Here is a 20,033-nt window from a genome sequence, read left to right on the forward strand (position 1 = left end):
TCAAGTACATATATATATATATATATATATATATATATATATATGAATACGTCCTTTTTTTTTTTAGAAAAGCAGAACATTGACCAAATAAAAAGCAGACAAAGGAAAAGAAGACATGAATAAAAAAGGCAAAACAATGGACACCCACCTTTCCCACAGAGGGAATGGGGCAAACAAATATTTAGAAATAACCAAAGAAGAAGACACAGGAAGAAGGGGGCTCCAACTACAAAATAAGATACCTGAAAAAGTTCTCTCAGACAAACGTAAAACAAAGTCAGTTATCAGGTAATTTGGTGTAATTATAACAAATGAAGTGAAATAATCAGGTGCATTTTTGACCCTGTTACATTTACAGATATTGCTGGATTCCAGTAAATTATGGAAATTGCGATATTTGTAAATAATATATGTGGGCAGATCAAAGCACCGGTTACCGATTAACTTGATTGGTTGATGATGATGACTTGCTTGCAAACCGACCTAACATTTGCTGCGTGATGGAAGTTTCCGGTCGCCTCAAATCATCAGGTTAACGAACATCACTTTGTGGTCTAATAATTAATATAAAATATTTTCTCTTTATTGTAAAGGCGGTGAAAATGTCCTCCCATCAGCAGCAGGTAATCATTGTTTGAATATTATTTAAATATTAATTATTATAAAGGGTCAGTGGCGTTTTAACCGTTGACGTTGGTGACGTCGTTTACTTGGTCGTGTTTTTCCCAGACGCTGTGGTCCACTCCCTGGTCCTGCTGGCACCTTCCTCTGCCCTTTGAGCTGACCCTTCTCCGGCCACAGTTCTCGGCTAATGACCACGCAGGGTCGGCGTTTCCTTCCCGGCTGAGTCCATATTATTTCAAAACGGTGATAGAGAGTGCGAGTAAGTTACGCCGCCTAAAACACTGCTGATGAAAACAATGTCTGTAAAAAGTTATGTGCGTCGTAAAGTACGTCGTATTAATATTGTTAGGGCTGTTAGCATTAAAGAGGACATATTATACCCCTTTTCAAACAATGTAGTGCACAATATGGCAATATGTCTCAGCTACTACAGGAGGGTTGGTTAGGCTGACTACATAAACCAAAGAAAAACTGTAACATAGGTCCTTAATAAATCCAATGATTGTGTCTTTATCAACAGAAGAGAACAAGAGATTCTTTCTGGAGAGGTACACAGCTTCATCCTCACACACACATCTCTCTCTTGTTTAAAATGACCTTCAATATGAATAACAACAAGCTTTTGTCCCGTGTGCTCCAGGTCTATATTTGATTTGGTGGACGCTCATCGATACCTCTCTCTGACTGACCAGAAGCTGCTGGGCTGGTATCTGGGTCTGTCTCAGGAGGACAGGAAGCTCATACAAGGTTTGTTTCAGTACGGACACCCGGGTCACAACATCTGCTGCGAACATGTTTGAGTATCTCAGCCCGACCAAACCTGTTTAGACCGTCGTCAGTGTTTGATTAATTGTTAAGGTGGTGTTGTAAGCCTCTGTACCTGGGGCGCACGCACTGACCAGTAGGCTCCCACCGCCCCTGATGACTCTTCTCATTCGTGTTGTCTGTTCAATAGAATCGTTTTCCTTTCTTTCTGGTAGATGAAGGTGGCTTTAACCAGTTCCTGCAGAGACATCCTGCTCTACAACTGTCCAGCCATCATGTTTATGTGAAGTGTAAGTCTGTACAGCTTCATTAATCTTCTAATAGAGGAGACCGATCACACACTGACTGTTTTTAATTACCCACACTGCAGATGACATCAGACCTGTGAAGTCAACCAAAAGGCACACGTAAGTCTCACGTGAGGCGCAGTGAATGAATAACACAGCGTTTAGTTTTCTTGTTACAATCTTTTATTTTTCTTTTGAATCCAGAGAATCAGGAAGGAAGTGCGCATGTGGTAATGAGCAGATCTCACACTTTGACTTTTAACATTTGATTTAAACCATAACTTTATCCTGAGCTAAACGTGTCCGTCTGTCTGCTGCTCTTCAAGAAGTGACACAACAAGAGTGCAAAATGCTCCCCAGCAGTGTCAAAGACACCTTTAGTCTGTTCAACTGCAGCAGCAACAGAGATGGATCCCAAAAACCTTCCCATGAGCAGCTGGCTCATCTTCAAGGTGGCTTCCAGACGGCCTTCGACAGCCCCCTCACTCAGGAACTGAAGCATCAGAAGGCCCACGCAGTCACTGTGAGTAGTTTCTGTATTACACACGTCTAGCCTCAGGTAAGTCATCGAGCTTTATTCTTATTGGGCGGACGATGGATTTGTTTTGAAGGTTCCACCTCTGTACCAGCTGAGTGAAGAGAACACATGTCCGATGGCTAACAGTAGCAGTATAGCTGTGCGCAAAGACCCAGCAGCCCTGGCCAGCTTCTCAGTGGACGTGGAGCTGGAACGATGCAAACAGGTGGGGAAGGAGGAGCTCAGGAGCCACACTGCGGAGACACAAGACCAGACTACAAGCTTCTCATACGCTAAAGTTGAGACGTTACAGTGAGTAATCATCGTGTGCCTGATCGTACTGTATATCTGGCAGTTTGAACTCTAAAGCTATGGAGGGTGATTTAGTCTTCCCTCCATGGCCGCCACAGGCCTTTTTATTAAGCCATCCAATCATTTTCAGACTTGTTTGGATCTCGTCTGTTGAATAGCTCGAGGAGGGAAGAGAGAAGTTGGGTTTTTCTTTTTTTTTGCGATAAATTCTGACTGATCCTGCACCAGCGGTGAGGCAGAACGTGTTCATGTCTTCGTTGAATGTTTTTTGGACATCAGTGGTTTGCAAAGTGAAGAAGAACTTGTGTCTGGTTCAAACTAGAGGTGCACTGAATGACTGGCTGCTGATTTTCATCCTTTCTGGGTGTGTGCAGATACCAGATTAACACAGATGTTGCATGCCATGTGCACAGCCATACAGACACTAACAGCACAGTCTCACACACACACACACACACACACACACACACACACACACTATCATGTTAGCAGTGTTGATGCCCATCCCCAGAGGTGGAAATCATGGACCTACTGGAGGATAAACTAAGGCTGCTTCCCGGTGAATGCATGTCATATCAATCTAAGCACAGCGTTTCATGTTACAGGTCTGAGTGGCCGACGATTGATGACCAGTCTTCTAGATACTTCAGCTATGACCCTATCCAGTTGGATACAGCAGAGTCCAGTGACTCAAGCTGTGAGGATTCCGGTGAAAGCTTCCACAGCATCATGGAGGACGATCACAGCATACTCGCCTGTCTGCCCCTTGAAGAGGTGACGGCAGGAGCAGGCGTGGGTGATTCCTCGACGTCTGACCCGTCTGCCGGGAAGACGATCACTGCAGAGAAGTCCACCTCCCCTCTGCCGCGCCTCGCTACCTGTGACGTCATGGTGGGGACTGAGCAGGCAGCATGCACGCCAGCTTTCACCCAAACTGAGGAGCCACGGACCTCTGACAAACACATCATCACTGAGGTCCACATGGCAGATCTGGACTATCTAGCTGAGGTAACACTGAAAACAAAGAGACATCTTTTGTAGAAGCTTCAGCAAAATATGACATCAGCTTTCCATTTTTAACCTCTCAGGTATTTATCAAACTCAAGACAGCCGAAGAGAAAAGGAGAGAGCAGAAAGAGGAAGAGAAAATGAAAAGGTAAAGTTCCACACAGTCCTCCTTTTAGACGTTCTGCTGTTGAACTTTCACCTGTAATTATTTTATCAATCTGTTTTGGGCAGTTCTGGTTGTTTAACGAGGAAGGAATGCGAGTGTGTGGAGCGTGCTCAGCAGGCCGAGCTGTGCCTCCTGGCTCTGCAGTACAGCATGTGTAGACAGCACACCTGGAGACTGTACTGCACGTCTGCTGACAGGGACCAGCTCGCCACACTGTAAGGAGACGCCATTGAGCCGAGTGTACCTGTGTTCACCTTCACTGTTCCACTTAGACACTTCATTAGTACTTTAATAACCCCCCTCTGTGCAGGGCAGGTAGTCCACCTGCAGACATCGTGAATGTTCTGCAAAAACTGGAATCTGACTTCAACCAGATGAGGGATCAGATCGTAGCAGGGGTTCCTCTGGCTCAACTAAAGCCTCTGTCAGTGGACTGTGAGAAATTAACCACAGGAGCAAGTTACATCCCTGCACAGGTACGACTCGCACTACTAACCCTATAATGTCTGAAAACCTCAAACTGTACAATAAGTGTTAATCCGTCATTTCCCCGTTTAGACGTTGGGTGATCTGCTGGGAAATGTTCCTTTCAGGTAGGTCATCTTATTTATAATCGTGTCGTTCACGCTCAGCCCTGGTGGTAAACTGGACCGACACAGGGAAGTTTTCTGATCCACAGCAGCTCCCAGAAGACACAAAAACCAGAACCATCCGGGGAAGAGAAAAGAAGTCCTGAGAGTCAAAGCAGACCCGGCGGTCAGGTATGCTCCAGAGCGAGACAATAGAGCTGCAGTGATAAACATCAAGTAGAGCCATTTTCAACAGTTTTAATAATCGATACATTAATGAGTAGGGCTGGGAAGTTAATGGAGTAATCATTGAAGTTACAATTGTGTCCTCTCACGATCATGAAAACAAGATGAAACAATGAAAGTTGCATGTCGTGTTGCGTTCGTTTTGTCAACAGGTTCAGTCATCGATGAGTATTCGTGTTTAATAATCGGGATCTCGATATCAATCAAAATAATCGTGAAAATTATTCTCGAGCAGCCCTATTATTTAGTCTTATTTTTATTTATTTTATACGATATATTTTTTGGGCTTTTTATGCTTTAGTTAGAGACAGGATGGTGGATAGAGTCAGAAATCAGGGAGCGAGAGAGAGAGTGGGGAATGATATAAGGGAAAGGAGCCACAGGTTGGACTTGAACCCAGGGCTGCATACTTCAATGCCTGCAGCCTCTGTACATGACCGCGCAAACTAACCACTAGGCCACTCGCGCCCCATTTAGTCGGAAGTGTCAAACATCAGCTGATTCCAGCTTTGCAACTTTTCTTGTCATATGATATTAAATACATATTTGACTGGAAGTTGGACACTTTTATTGGGGCTAATTCATGTTTTTCAGTGACGTCACTAGCGCGGAGAGCTGGAGGTAGCTAGTTAGCGTTAGCTAGCGATAGTATCAGCTGTCAATCTTAGTGTTCTGGGGCAGTAATTTGAGTTAATGGCAGGAATATTTAGATTTAGTCAACACTATAATTGATGTCAGGATGAGGAGAAGTCCGATGTTTCCCGTCACAGGGAGAGTCTAACTGCTATAATCCACAAAAGTCCTCCTTTCTGTTTTGTTTTTTTCTCGGATTAAATTCTGTAGAAGCAAAACTCGGGCTCGTCTCCTCGTTGGTTAGTGTATCATATTAAACAACACCTGTATTGAATTTGAAAAATCAAAGAGATAAAAACAGTTAGGGGGACACTATGACCAGTAACCAGTACAGTGGTAGAGAGCCTTTCTTGCCCTCCAGGTGGGCAGTTCCATAAGAGTGTGACATCACGCAAAAATAGAATTTTGAAGTTTCATGTAATCCTCGTCAGTGTCCACAGCCCTTGTATTTGACTCTTTTCTTTCAGACGGAGGAAAAAGAGATGAAGACCGAACGACGTAAAGCCAAAACAGCTGTGACTCTGCTCCTCCAGGAGAGAAACAGCATCCACAATGAACTCAAGCCAGACGAGAAGCAGACAGGTGAGCAGAAAACAGAAACCCCTCTTCATATTATTACATCATTAACTTGTTAGAGTCCGAACAATAGAAGAGCTCTTTTTGTGAATAAGTTTCCTGCAAAGAGCTCAACAGCAGCGAGGCGTGGTACGACGCTGAAGAAGATCTGTGTGCTGCAGCAGCTGATGGGATGGCAGAGGACCCGGCAGAGGACCCGGCAGAGGACCCGACAGAGGACCCGGCAGAGGACCCGGCAGGGGGCCCGACAGGGGTCACAATAAACATCAGTAAGTAAGTAAGTGGTGAGTAAGGGTCTCAAAATGTTTTTAATACCAGGTGAACCAGACGATACAATCTGTTATTTTAATGATAAATACTGAAAAGACCAGAAGCTAAAACTTCAGATCTTCAGTTGTGTTTGTAACGGATGGTCGTGTCTGTATGATAGATATATTTCACAACGTCAGCATTATTACACTTTTGATGTTTAGACATAGTGCAGGATAGAGGCTGACATTTTTTGGGGATGTCTCGGGATTCCCGGGGTATTCCCAAGGGTAGGGAGGGTATTTCACTACTAATCAAGGGATGGGACGAGAATCAAGATCACAATAGAACAGTTTTATCTGCACACACAAAGAAATGAATAAAGGCTGTTATTTCTATCAGATCTGGGGTCTGTTTACTGGTTAAATGACGACACAATCATGTGCAGCTGCCACGTTACTCAAACAACAATTCTGAGAAAGCACGTAGAAGTGATGAGGGAAAGGCATATCTGCAGCACAAAGCTAAAAACAACGAGCCGGCTGTTCAACTGACAGAGCTCTTATAAAAAAATAAAAATAAAAAGCGGGAACAGGATGAGACCAGAGTCCACTGGGATGAGATATTTTATTTATTTTTTTGGATTGGGATGGTAGTTAAAAACCAGAATAAACAGGAGTGCGGATGGCCCAGCGGTTATGTGGTGCGTCCCATGTACAGAGGCTGTATTTCTCGTTGCAGCGGCTGTGGGTTTAAATCCGACCTCAGCCCTTTGCTGCACGTCATCCCCCGCTCTCTCTCCTCCATGTTTCCTTTCTCTCTCTTGTGCTGTCAGGTCTCATTAAGGAAAAAAGGCCCAAGCATATATTTTAACAAACAAGAACAGAATGAACCCAACATTGGGTGCATAGGACTTCTGTTTTAGTTACCATGGTGTCCAAACAGATATCAATATTATTTGTTTATACTAGAATCAAAATTCTGGTGTCAGGACAACCCTAGAAGAGTTCAAGGAAAGTAGCTTGAGCACTTTGACCTCCAGAGGTAGAGCTTTGAATACATTTGGTAGCATCTTTGTATTGTTTTATTTTTTTACCCACAGAGTTATCTTCAGAGGAGGGCAAGAAGTCTGTCCTGTTTGTTTCCAACCTGCCCAGTAACGTGACAGAAGTGAGTTTATCATGTTGTACCGGTATGTGTTGGTTACAGCCAGCAGAGGGCAGTAGAGAGTGAAACTAAAAGTTTGTCTCCTCCAGCATGATGTGATGATGCAGTTTGAAAAATACCATGCATCAGAAGTCAGCGTGTCTGCTTTGAGGAACGGTGTGAGGTGAGCTGATGGTAACACTAAGATTCATGTTTGGTTTCATCTCGTCGTCTAAGCTGCTCTAAATATTTAAAAATGTGGAACCTTCTGTTCTCTCCTCCCCATATGTCGAACTCTTTCAATATCCGTGTAACAGCAGCCTGTATGTCTGGCTTCTGTTCTAGTGTTGCCATAGTGATGATCAGTGGAGCCCAGTGTGCCGAGGCTGCAGTGAGAGAGCTGAACGGCCGCAGCATGCAAGGCCACACTTTACATGTGGAGCACATCAACAGAACACCTGAAGGCCAGAGTCAGGCATCGCCCTCCATCGGTGGACCTGAGTCTCCAAGAACCTCCAACACTCAGTCCAACAAAACTGAGAGTCAGGTGAGGAGGATCAGGACAGGTAGATCTGAACATTCTGTCACTTCAGACATGCTGTATGATCCACAAGGTCATGATTAATCAGTATGAAGAGTAGAAGATAAAAGGACTTCAGATAACTGGCACATTTTGCCAGTTTTGGTAGAAAGCTTACTGACTGTTTTCAGTATTAAAGACGTCAGCTGCAGCTACCTGATAAGGTCACAATCTGAAACACTCTGACACCATGTGTTTTAAAACGCTTAAAAAAAATCTTCAGTCACAGTAGAGAGAGAGCAGCAGCAGCAGAGGGGATACATTCAAATTCACATGTTGGTTTACCTGGATTATCAAACATCGAGCTTCTAGTTGCGGTAAAGTCCTCTGTAAATCAAAGTATAATTTTTAAAGGTTGTGTCTCTTGGAGGCTGAGGAGGAGCAGAGGGTTCAGCCTCGTCAGCGGGGCCTGCGGTGAATGACACCCCTCTGAAAATGTACGCTGACTTGGATTTCTGTACTCCCACTTTTGTTTTCCACCAGTGGAGATACAGAGGACGACTGACCTGTTGGCAGCAGACTTTCAACACGACACAGACCCTCAGTCCTTCCTTTAAGTGTGTCTGCCTTTAAGATAAACATAGAACTGCTCTGGTTGGATCGATCCACCTGTATTGAATCATCTATCACCATGTGCCGTCACAGTTTGGATTTCACACGAGCTCTGCTGCACATTAAATGTTTTATTGTCATATTTTAGTTTCTGTTTATGAATTAAGGAAGATTTATCTTTAATCTAAAGATTAAAATCTGTTCACAGATATTATTAGGCAGCACGGTCACAAACACTGCTTTTAGAATAACGCTCTTCACCGACTCATCAAACGAGAGAAACAAGTGAAGATTTGCTCGACTAGTTGAAATGAACTGAAGTCACATGCTACGGTTCAGTGTTGACTTTACACCTCTACTAAAGACAGAACTTGTATCTAGCTGGTGTAACAGACCGCTTTAATATTTTAAAGAGGACAGATTATTTCTAGATCATGAAATAATCATCATTCTTTAAAATCTGAACAACTTCATGAAGAAGAATCTGTTTCCTGTTCTCTCTCTAGCAGACCGCTCAGCCGCTGCTCAGCTCCCCCACCAAGACCAGGAAGGTGGTCTGCATCTCTCCCATCGCAAAGGGAACATGCGTACCCCAACACTACTGCACCATGGGCAGCTTCGACACCCTGATGGCAGAGCTGACGCAGCGGCACCCGGACGTCGGCAGGCAGAGGATTGTGGACGCTCTGCTGGAGCTGAAGGCCAAACACCAGGGCGTCCTGAGCGGTCTGCCTCTCAGGACCATCAGGGACATGACGTCCCAGCTTCTGACCAGGCCAGCCAGTCCAGAACAGTTCTAAGGACGCCGCTCTTTAGAGGCTTTTTTTTTTGTTAGCAGTGATCTGTTTGAAGTTTTGTTGTTGCTATCACAGCTCCAGGTTTAAAAAAGAGGGGAGGGACTGAACACGTTCTTCTAAAGCATTTGGTCTAACGGACCATGTTTTGTGTTTTGTTTTTTTTGACAAGTCATCAGATTGTTAATTAATGCTGAAGAAGCTTTGATGATTGAAAGAGTCTTGTCTGCCAGGTTTGGAAGTTACTTTAGTTCATGTATGCACACGTTAATGCAGCAGCTCTGTTTCTTTCTGAACAATAAAATAAGATGCACATTAAAATGTTTTCTTACCTTTTTATTGTTCTCCTCCTGAGCCCCTCCTCTCTCTGCTCCTCCTCCTTTTTAATGTCATGTGTTTCCTCACCTCCTCTCCTCACCTCCTGCTCGCCATCTACCACGAGTATACAGTACATCCTAGACTTACTAGTGTTATTATATTAATTAACATTTCTTTTTAAAGATGACACAGAGGCACAGATGATTTATTCTCTTAGCTAGACTCATTTCTGTTAGTGTTTCTTCATCTCCTCCAAACACTTCTCTGAAGCAGAGCAGACTCCGAGTCCAGATCAGGATCAGGTTTTATTGTGATGAACATTTACACATCTAAGGAATGTGACATATTGTGTTGGTGCAAAACAATAAGCAAAGAAATAAAGCACAAATAATAAGAAGCTAGAAATGTGGAGAATAAAACTGAAACATATTTTGGAGAATAAAGGTTGAGTAAAAATGGCAAATGTCGAGAATAAAAGTGAACATATTGAAAATTTAGGGTTGAGCTATAAAGATGAAATGTTTGGAATAAAATTTAAACACGACCATTGAAATCTCAATTTTATTCTTGTACTTGTATTTTAGTTTATTTCTCGACATTTAGTCTTAATTCTTGAAATGCATAATGAAAAAAATTCTCATGTTTGGCCCTAATCCTCTTCGGTACTCCAAACAAGGACATTTAAATTCTGCTCGGGTTTCTGTTGATCGCAGTAGCACATAATGACCTGTGGCTGCAGTTCCCCAGAGCCACCACTAGATGTCCTCAAAAACAGCGGATGTCAGTCTCTCCCTGGTGCCAAGCGCTCAACAGAGCAGCGAAAGGGTTAATGTAATCCACAGGAGAAATGGGCGGAGATTACAGCTGGGACACAAACCGGACAAACCGCCAGAGAAACACGAATGTGGAGAAGAAAAAATCACTGCTAGTGGTTGCGTGAAATCATCTGTGTATCTCTTGGGCTCTCTTTGTTTCTTCTTCCAGCTCAACCTCTGCTCTGTTTGAGACCGAGGAGGTGTCTGAGGTCGATGGAGAAGTTGAGGAGTCGCTGTCAGATATGGGAGAAGTAGTCAGGACGTGGAGAGCCGAAGCTGCAGAGTCCGACCTGAGAAACTTGAGTTGTGGGAGCGAATCAACAGGACTGCTCTCTCTCTGCTGCAGGCTGTGAAACAATGGCAAACTGTCTGTGCCTGCACACGGATCCTCTGTTATAAAACCGGGAATACGCGCGTTACATGCGCTCACATGGAATAATAAACACACCTTCATCTTGCTTTTTTTTGGCACAAATCAACAGGAATACTTCCGATGAGAGCGCTCATTGTTATGTAATAAGTCCGTGTCAGCTGCAGAAGAAGTGCAACAGATCTGTTCCCCCCCCCCCCCCCCCCACGTCAGCGTTGATAAACACGCCGAGTGACACCATGTGCAGCCCGGGGACGTGGATGTGGAGAGCCGCTTTGTGCTGCGCGCTTCTGGAAACATTGCTGCACACTGCCAGAGGTAGGACAAAGCAGGCTTGTTGTGCTTTGAGCTAAATTCTGTATTCTCTGCATTCAGCCTTGTTTTTGCAGCGACAAACATAGAGCCTGTGTGTTGTGCAAACACGCACATGAACACACACACACACACACACACACACACACACACACACACACACACACACACACGCGGGGTGGAGAAGTGGAGACACATGGAGGCGAGACAAACAGGTCAACGCTGGGTTGTTTCTGTTTCTGGGCAGGTTACAAAGAAGAGCGCAAATCAACTCCTCCTGTCTTTTAAATGGAGGAGTTTTATAATATGACGGTATCTCAATATTCCCTGCACACAGTCTCACAGGTGCCTAAAGCCTTTGTGTCGAAATGATGTCACGCAAAACTGCAATTAATATGAAATCATTGTGTGAAAACAGTACAAGAAACACCTCTGCGGTGTCATGCAGACTATCATTAAATGCTGGCACTGTGTCAGATCTGTGACGATTGGTATCTAGGTATCCCTGCTGCATGTGAATATTTTTTAACATTATTTAAATGCACTGAGGAAGAGAAGTGGTAGAAATATCCTGAATTATGATGTAATCCCGTGCAAAGCCACAAACCAGAGCTTCAACCCTTAACACACAGCTTTAATTTAACCCTTCAGGAATGTTGCCAACAAAGTGTTTAACTGTTGAATCAAGGCGAGGGTTGCACAGACTGTTCTGCTTTTCTGTTGTGAGTCATTTAGTAGAGTTACATGCATGACGGCTGTTGTTACTGTAACCACCCCTTTCTGTGACGGTTCCAACACTCACAGGTCTCAACATGTGTATGAGTGGCAGCGCTACATCCTGTGAAGAATGCCTCCTGATTCACCCCAGTTGTGCCTGGTGCGCACAAGAGGTAAAAACCATGCCTACTGTGTCATTTTCAGGGATTTGCGATCAGCTGCAGTGTTTAGTTTTTCATAGAGGCGAAAAGTGTCTCCAAGCCTCGTGTGTCGTTATATTTAAAACCTTTCATCCTGCAGCACTTTGGGAGGGGTCGGACTCTGACATCGAGGTGCGACTTCAAACAAAACCTGCATAAGAGAGGCTGCGATCCGCTGTTCATAGAGTTCCCCAGCAGCAGCGTTTCTATCCTGCAGAACATGCCGCTGAGCGATAAAGGGTCCGGGGCGACCCAATACGATGTGGTCCAGATTATGCCCCAGAGCGTCTCTCTCAGCCTGCGGCCCGGTAAGTTTTACACACAGTCAGAGTCGAGGAAAACCACTGCACGGTGCACAAGTGACGGCACTGTTCTTCCTCTACTCCTGCGTGATGTTATGAGTGCACCAGCTGACAGATTCTTCTTCTGCCCATGTAGGAGAACAGACGTGGTTCGGGCTGCAGGTACGGCAGGTGGAGGACTACCCAGTGGATCTTTACTACCTGATGGACCTGTCTCTGTCCATGAAGGACGATCTGGACACCATCCGAAACCTGGGCACCAAGCTGGCTCAGGAGATGGGCAAACTCACCAGCAACTTCAGACTGGGCTTTGGTTCCTTTGTGGACAAAAACATGTCGCCCTTCTCCTACACAGCACCCAAGTATCAGGAGAACCCCTGCAATGGGTGGGTAGTTTCCTGAATTGTTGAAATGATATGCTGCCAACTGTAACCTGAGGCCTTTTTTTTATGTTCCTCCAGCTGATCTGCTGTGCTGGCAGCCACCACACAGCTGTTAAAACTCCAAAGTAATCCTTGGAATCAAATGCATCCAATCAAGTTAAGCCCAGGAGTGTTTGTGTTTGCCGCTTAAAGCTCAGATTGTTCCTGCAGAGATTGACCTTTTTGTTCACGAGTAGGATGCAGAAACTGGAAACATTGACTAAAGCTTTATTTGTAGCTAGCAGTTCTATGTCTCCCGCTGCCTTGATTTGTTTGTTTTACGCGTTATGCTGTGAAGCATTGCTCGTGTGTAAAGTCAAGAGAAAGTGCTGAGCTCGTGGAGCTTATTAGAAACATGCAGAGGCTTTTTAGGTCGGGTACAATCACTTCTATCTGAACCAGTTCTCTTGCCCGCTTCCATCGCTGCAACACCTGTTGGTTTGACCTGATAACTGCTCTCATATCTGGCAAACCGAGGGGCGTCCGAAACGGCCGTGTGGGGGTGCCTTAAAACCGCCTACCTTCTCTGGTCCAAACAAATCCAGAGCATTCAGGACCAGAATCTAAAGTTAGAAGGAGGACATACTGGCTGCTGCATTGTTGTCAGAGAAGCCAGCACTTCAACATAGCATGTTTCCTTAATGTCTGATCATATAGTAAGGTACCTTTATCATTTCACTCACTACACACCTTACTGATTGGACCTTTATATGTGAGGCGCTTTCATAACTTAGTTTTCCTTTAAATAAAACTGTTGAGCTCAAACACTTTCTCAGAAGGGTTATAACAAAGCTGGGCTGACAAACACAAATATTAGTTATAAGAAAGAATCAAAGGGGTTACATTCTTGTAGATTGATATTTTTTCTACATTAAGAAGTGTAGATTTATCAAAGGATCGATGTGAGTTTGAGCTAAAGATGTTTTCTACTGAAACAGAAGTGTCACCGCAGACGAAAAATGGAAATCCTGAAATAATAATTCCCCCTCGGACCATCGTTCTATTTCTGCACATTCATGAATCATGTATAGTTGAACATCCTGCAGATCTGTGGTGTGATGATGAGGCAGAGTAAAAGAGCACTCCTTGTCCTCCTGCACCCCTCTGCTTGTGGATGAGGTCAAACTGAAAGGCAGCAGAGCAGATTGGGGGGGTAAAAAGGCTGCAGCACACGGATGTTTGCCCCGAGGTGAGACAGCAGTGCACTAACGCAGCGCCCGCCATCGCGCATCACTGCCCATCTAGGTTATGGGTTTGGTTTAGCGTGTGTGTGTGTGTGTGTGTGTGTGTGTGTGTGTGTGTATGTGTGTGTGTCACACACAGAGAAGCACGGCAGGCAAATATTTAAAGAGATAGAGGAAAACGTTTTGACCCCAAAGTTCTGCCATTGCTCATCGAGGTTACACAAGAGGAGGAAAACATGCAAACGAATATCTAATATTTTAAGTTGCCTTTTTACAAAACCCTTTTTCCTTGTATAGTGATGGAATCAGAGCAGGTGAATAATAACTGATGTCCTGCCATGTGTGCAGAAAGGAGACTCTCCAGCTGTTGCAGATCGGATCTTTTAAAGCCTTTAGATGTGATAATATGTGGTAACATATATTTCTGCTTTGTGATCCTGATGTGACGCTCAGAGGGAGTATCTGGATCTGACCTCCCTTTCTCCCTCCCGCAGATACAAACTGTTTCCTAACTGCGTCCCCACCTTCGGTTTCCGTAACATCCTCTCGCTGACGGACAAGGTCGACCGTTTCAACGAGGAGGTGCAGAAGCAGATGGTGTCCCGCAACAGGGACGCACCTGAGGGCGGGTTTGACGCCATCCTGCAGGCAGCTGTTTGTAAGGTGACAACAAGTGGCTCATTTCTGTCTCTCTGATCTTAACGAGGCTTTAGTCCCCTCACTGTCGAGTCGTCGTAATATTGACTTTAAAATGAACCTCCATGAGTTTTGTGACACATGCTGGGAATGCAGTGAAAATACCAAACTGCCCTTGTGCGGCTCTTTGCTTGTTAATTAAAAGCGGGGGTACGTACAGACAGGATGTGCAGTCTAGTGCAGCTGGTTAAACACAAGAAAGTAACTCGCAGGCCGAGTCGCTCACTCAGCCAGTTGAACTCTTCCTACAGGAAGAGAGCGACTCCCTCTCAGTGGCTCCTGCCCTGTAATTTAGTCGAGCTGCTCTGTTTCAAACACCCTCTGGAGGCTGGGCTGCGTCTGTCCCAAGGCCTGATCGATTCTTATTATTGAATTCTGAATGAAGGTCAGGCCAGCGCTGTGAGGCCTATCACATGAATATGACTCAAATGAACTAATCAAATCAAATACTTGTTTTCAAACCAGAAGAGGCTGTTTTAATTAGAGGAGGAGCAGGAAGCTAGATTGATGTAGAGCACTCACACAAAACTCCTAAAAAAACCTCCTGAAGTTTTCTGGGTGAGCTGTATGTGTACGTATGTACGTAGACCGTGTGTATGTAGACCCCCCCCCCCCCCTCCTTTCTTACAGGGATAGTCTCCTCCTGTGAGGTGCATGTGTGAACAACCACATCAGGAGGATTTCAGGAGCAGTCCTCCTGAGATTATCTAGATATTTTCAGGAGTGCAGATGTGAAAACGGCTTTTTCCAATCAGCAATCTCACTAATACTACTAATAATACTGGAAGCTAACATGAATGATCTTTTGTATTGAAAATTTTAGGATTTTGAGCTAAAGTGCTGTTAAAGCTTCGGATGTTTTGTAACCACTAAAGCTTCAAAATGGACTGTTACTGCTTCAACATAATCCCTGAAGTTAATGATCACAGACCGTCCACCTAGAAGTCTTCAGTTAGAGACCCAATCTGAGCCTGTTACTTACAAAAAGCAGGACTTTCAGTGAAGGTGACTCATCTCTCGTATTTCGTGGCAGGGATCATGCTGCAGCCATTACCGCCCTTTTTGTAGCTGCAGGCTGAAGCACTGTGCTGAGGTCTGCATCATTTAGTATGAACATGGAGTCCTGGTTTTAAAATATAGAAATAAAGCCTTAAAGTTCTCTTTTGACTACAGAACTCTGTAACCGTGCCCATGAGGTAAACACAGTTTAGATCTTTGAAACCTAATTGCATGCCAGGACTCAGTCCCTGCTGTGTGTCATCCCCGTGTCATGCAAAGCTCGGCCTTCTCACACAAACATCTTTTCTGGTTTGCTAAACATTTACTGTAGTTGCTCATCACAGAGGCCTCTGATAGGATCATCCGCTGCTCTGTTGTGTTCACTCAAAACAAAGGAAGGACAACGTCCCTCTGTTCACTGGTAGAAATGTTCTGTTTCTTTAGTGCCGTGCATCAGTCAGCATTCTGTCAGTGCTCGACTTTGGCCTGCCTGTTGTTTCCTGTTGATAAAGACAGGATTGTGCTTGGGGCCGAAAACTCTGGCTGTTGTTACACTCCCACTGTTTAGCGTGCGTTTACATCAGAGGTTCTCGAACGTGTGGGAAGTTCTCATGATAAGCTTATAGTTCAAATTTTAATTAGATATCTTTATTTTGAACAGGTTAAAGGTCACATATTCTCCTCCTCTTCAACCAGTGTAAAAAAGTGTCAGTGCTCCTCAAAACATGTCTGTGAAGTTTCTTGTTCTAAATCCACTCTGATCCTGTATTTGATCATGTCTATAAACCTCTCTATTTCAGCCCTGCTCAGAACAGGCTGTTTCTGTGTCTGTACCTTTAAATATGTAAATGAGCTGTGTCTGATCACACCCCCTCTCTGGAAGGGCTTGGGTGTCTCGGGCTTTCTCGCTCCATGTCCTATTGTTTACTGTGAGAAGGCAGACTCAGAGGGCAGAACAAACACCTAGCTGTAGGAGTGTCACCCACCTGGGGGAGGGGTTACTGCCCTTTGTGATGTCATGAAGGGAAAATCTCCAAACGGCCTGTTTGAGCACACATTTTCTGAAAAGTGGAGCAGGCAGAAGACAGAGAGGATGGAGGGGGGCTTGTAGACAGACTAGAGACACATATTAGTGTTAGAGAAACGTGGAGAAGTGGATGTTTACAGAATATGTGACCTTTTAGAATGATCCTAGAAACAAAGTCCCCTGTAGAAATTAAAGTCAATGGTCCTGTGTTCTGTGTTCTGTAATCAGACGGAGATCGGGTGGAGAAAGGAGGCGTACCACCTGCTGGTGTTCACCACAGACGACGTTCCTCATCTCGCTCTGGACGGTCGGCTGGGAGGCCTCGTCCAGCCGCACGATGGAAAGTGCCACCTGAACGAGAAGAACGAGTACAGCGCCTCCACAGAGATGGTAAGAGGAGCTGCCCCCTTCTTCTTCTTTGTCGATGCACGATGTAAGTCAAAGAATAAAGGAGAGGTGTTATTATCAGAAACAAGCCGCTCTAAACGTCTGATCATGCCGGAGTGTCAGCTGGAAGGATCTGTAAGAAACACTTTGGGGGGCGTGGGTACCCTAGCTGTTACTGCTGAATTACACCAGATACTGTCTGGTCCATCACTGGCTCCGCTCCGCTGGGCTCTGTCTCAGCTCTGTCTCAGCTCCGTCTCAGCTTCATGTGTGAATCTGTAATTCCTGCGGGTACTCCTTGGTCTCAGGACTCTGCAGCTGTCCGGCAGTGCTGCTGTAATGGATTGGAGCTAACACATTTCTGGTGGAAGTTCTGGGTTAGTGTGTGCAGCCCATGTAGAGAGGCTTAAGTCCTCGAGAGCAGCCGGTCTGGGTTCTGACTCTGCCCAGTGTCCTGTCTCTAAAATAAACCTTTTACATTTATAACATTTCAACCCTTCAGTTTTAAACCCTGTTAGAAACCTCTCACCTTGAATTTACTGTAACACACGTCGGCACTGTTCGGGGAACTTCAGGCACTTTTCTTTACAGAGTCCAGCTCTGACTCTCGTTGGAATTTCCATTGTTTACTTAAGACTTCAAGATATGTCTGCTACTTCGAGCCATTTTTCATTACAGTATGCTAACTGTAGCTGGTTGTCATCCAAGACTACGCTAGTGGATCTGAGCCCATTTTATATCAAGTATGTGAGAAAACCTGTGTGTTAACCCGGCACATTGCGTATGAATTGAAACACCATGTGGAGGTAATTGCAGAGGGGAGGGCCAGTGGTTAAGTCAACACCTGGAGGCAGCCAATAAAACCACAGAGTGGACTGTAGACTGTAAACTACACCGGCACTTAAGGATGGATGTGTTTGTCTTTGACCTACATTAATAATCAAAACCTCAAAATGTCGCCAATCAGCTGCTCTGATTTGAGATAAGATGCCAAATCAGGTGATGGACATCATGTGGACGGCACAAGTTTTAAATACAAATTGGGAACTTTTTCATTTCTGTCTGAAATTTATTTCACATGACTCTTTGATAACCATGTTTATTATAACAGAGCTTCAGTAGAAACTAAGCGCTTTGAAAGAAGATAATTATTGCTTTATAATAATTATCTTTCACAAAAGAGGCGTGGCGAGACACCCGGCTCACGAGACAAGACGAGACACGGTATCGGGTTCAAAAGGAGGTGTGTGTTTGGGTGTGCATTAAGAGCCAGGAGTTACGAGAATGCGACGTTAATAGCAGCATCCTCCGGTGTTGAAAAACGAAGCCGATGCTGAAGTGTAAAATCCTGCAGTTCCTTGAGTGTCCACTAGAGGCTGGCTGCAGAAGCACAAGAAGTCACATACACACCCATTCTAAAAAGCCTGTTTTTAACAGCAGAGATTAACATGTTTACAGCCTGGTTCAAAAACACCAAACAGGTCTGATTAGCTCATGTCTTGATCGACACACACTGTACGGGGGGGGTGAATGTTTTGATGACTCATCAGTTTTGATTTGATGAAGGATAAGGGTTATTCACAATAAGGCGTGTAGCTGACCTGATTGACAGGCGGGCGCGGTGTAACAGTGTGTCAGTTGTTGATGTCTTGTACAACTTTTAAAAACGTGCAGAGTTAAACAAATACAATCGGAGATTCTCTTTGATGCTTCAGAAAAATCACATCAAGCTTCAGTGAGGTGTCAGAAGGCCAGCGGAGTGTTTACTGAGTCAACACAACACCGGGGTCAGAATAACATCAACATATGTTTGCCGGCTTCCTGACAGGAAACTCTGTATTCATTAGCCATAATGCCTCCCTCTCCGTCTCTGTCTCTCTATAGGACTATCCGTCTCTGGCTCTTCTGGGAGAGAAACTGGCTGAAAACAACATCTTTCTCATCTTTGCAGTGACCAAACGTTTCTATGTCATTTATAAGGTAGACCTTTAAAGAGTGTGTAATGTTCCTTTATTTTCATTTACATCCAGGAAAAAAACTAACGCTGCCCGTTTGTCTCCTTTCCCAAAGAATTTTACTGCCCTCATACCGGGGACCACAGTAGAAATCCTGGACCAGGACTCCAAGAATGTGATCCAGCTCATCGTCGCAGCGTACAATGTGAGTCCAGAGAGTCTGCTCTGACCGTCTGTGGTTTCCTGTTTGTGTGAGTGTGTGTGTGTGGTGTCCTGTTTGTGTGTGTGTGTGTGTGTGTGTGTGTGTGTGAGAGAGAGTAATGAGAGAAGATAAGACGAGGGAGGGGGGGGGGGGGGAACAGAGGGGAACAGAGGCAGATTCTTTCATGTCTTCCCACCGCTGTGACACATTTAACAAGCCTCCAGCTGACATGGGTGGCCGCTCACAGGCTGCATGTCTCATGGTGGTGGAGACTCTGAGGTGCCGACGTGCTTTTAACAGCTGACTTTGTAGCAGATTGGGTCCTTCACACTTATCTCTCACATGGATGGAAATAATTAAGTGACAGGGTGGTCAAAGGGATGATTCTGTGATACTTGTCAATATCACGTCAATGAAACAATAACAGCTCCGTAACTTTAACCTTTACAGGATCAGAAAGAACTGGAGCTTTAAAGTGTTAAACTAATGTTTTTAACTCATTTCAGACACCCAGGAATTCTTTTTTATTTTTAATCTGCCGCGGTATCGGTATCCAGATTGTGTATTTTTGTGCTCGCATCGTTTCAAAAATTCAAACTGGTACCCTGACGATGCTTTAAGATGATTCATCTATCCCTGATGATCAGGGACAAAACCTGAATTAATCATTCATCACATTAATCCTTCACACAGAGACATGTCTCGAGACATGCCTCGACATACTTCCATCCCGGGCCCTCTGCTGCATGTCGTCCCCTCTCCTTTCAGCTTTCTCAATCAGATAAATAAATAGAAATAACTGGACACATTGAAGCCTGATATTCATCTGCTTCTATGTCTTATAAAACTAAAAAAAGATTTTGAGCTGCCCTGCATTTAGTCAACTTTTCCCTCCGTGTTTTTCCGTGTGGGTGTTCAGATTTTGAGGAGGAGCTGCGTCTTTGGCCCCGTGGCAGAGTCTTCTCTGCGACTGAAACTCGTGTCAAACTCCGACTGTGACATGCCGAGTGTGTGGGTGGAAGCTTGAATGAAGTCCTTTGACTCCCTGCCTTATTAACATTCCGGCCGCCACGTTATATCCACCACTTGTCGGCTTTGCCAAA

At 44.7% G+C, this 20,033-nt stretch overlaps 2 protein-coding genes across 2 annotated transcripts in view; both read left to right on the forward strand.

Annotated features, from left to right (window-relative positions):
* The first annotated feature begins 517 nt into the window (after window positions 1-517).
* rbm44 (RNA binding motif protein 44) lies at window positions 518-9,344 on the forward strand. The gene is made up of 21 exons (XM_061054631.1): window positions 518-623; window positions 730-883; window positions 1,145-1,172; window positions 1,265-1,371; window positions 1,605-1,693; window positions 1,765-1,796; window positions 1,881-1,906; window positions 1,970-2,199; window positions 2,288-2,505; window positions 3,111-3,513; window positions 3,594-3,661; window positions 3,745-3,894; window positions 3,990-4,155; window positions 4,238-4,272; window positions 4,359-4,440; window positions 5,595-5,709; window positions 5,799-5,972; window positions 7,055-7,122; window positions 7,209-7,282; window positions 7,444-7,645; window positions 8,737-9,344. The coding sequence occupies exons 1-21, from the start codon at window positions 603-605 to the stop codon at window positions 9,028-9,030; spliced, it is 2,736 nt and encodes a 911-aa protein (XP_060910614.1). The 5' UTR covers window positions 518-602; the 3' UTR covers window positions 9,031-9,344.
* A 672-nt stretch (window positions 9,345-10,016) lies between these two features.
* itgb5 (integrin, beta 5) overlaps window positions 10,017-20,033 on the forward strand; it is a 46,639-nt gene continuing 36,622 nt past the window's right edge. Inside the window, exons 1-8 of the mRNA XM_061053678.1 lie at window positions 10,017-10,845; window positions 11,644-11,729; window positions 11,857-12,064; window positions 12,195-12,444; window positions 14,159-14,327; window positions 16,615-16,776; window positions 18,658-18,753; window positions 18,844-18,933. Coding sequence (XP_060909661.1) covers window positions 10,578-10,845; window positions 11,644-11,729; window positions 11,857-12,064; window positions 12,195-12,444; window positions 14,159-14,327; window positions 16,615-16,776; window positions 18,658-18,753; window positions 18,844-18,933 — 1,329 coding nt within the window. The 5' untranslated portion in view covers window positions 10,017-10,577. The remainder of the gene's footprint in view (window positions 10,846-11,643; window positions 11,730-11,856; window positions 12,065-12,194; window positions 12,445-14,158; window positions 14,328-16,614; window positions 16,777-18,657; window positions 18,754-18,843; window positions 18,934-20,033) is intronic.

The sequence above is a fragment of the Labrus mixtus genome, chromosome 13 (assembly GCF_963584025.1).
Source record: "Labrus mixtus chromosome 13, fLabMix1.1, whole genome shotgun sequence".
Lineage (NCBI taxonomy): Eukaryota > Metazoa > Chordata > Actinopteri > Labriformes > Labridae > Labrus > Labrus mixtus.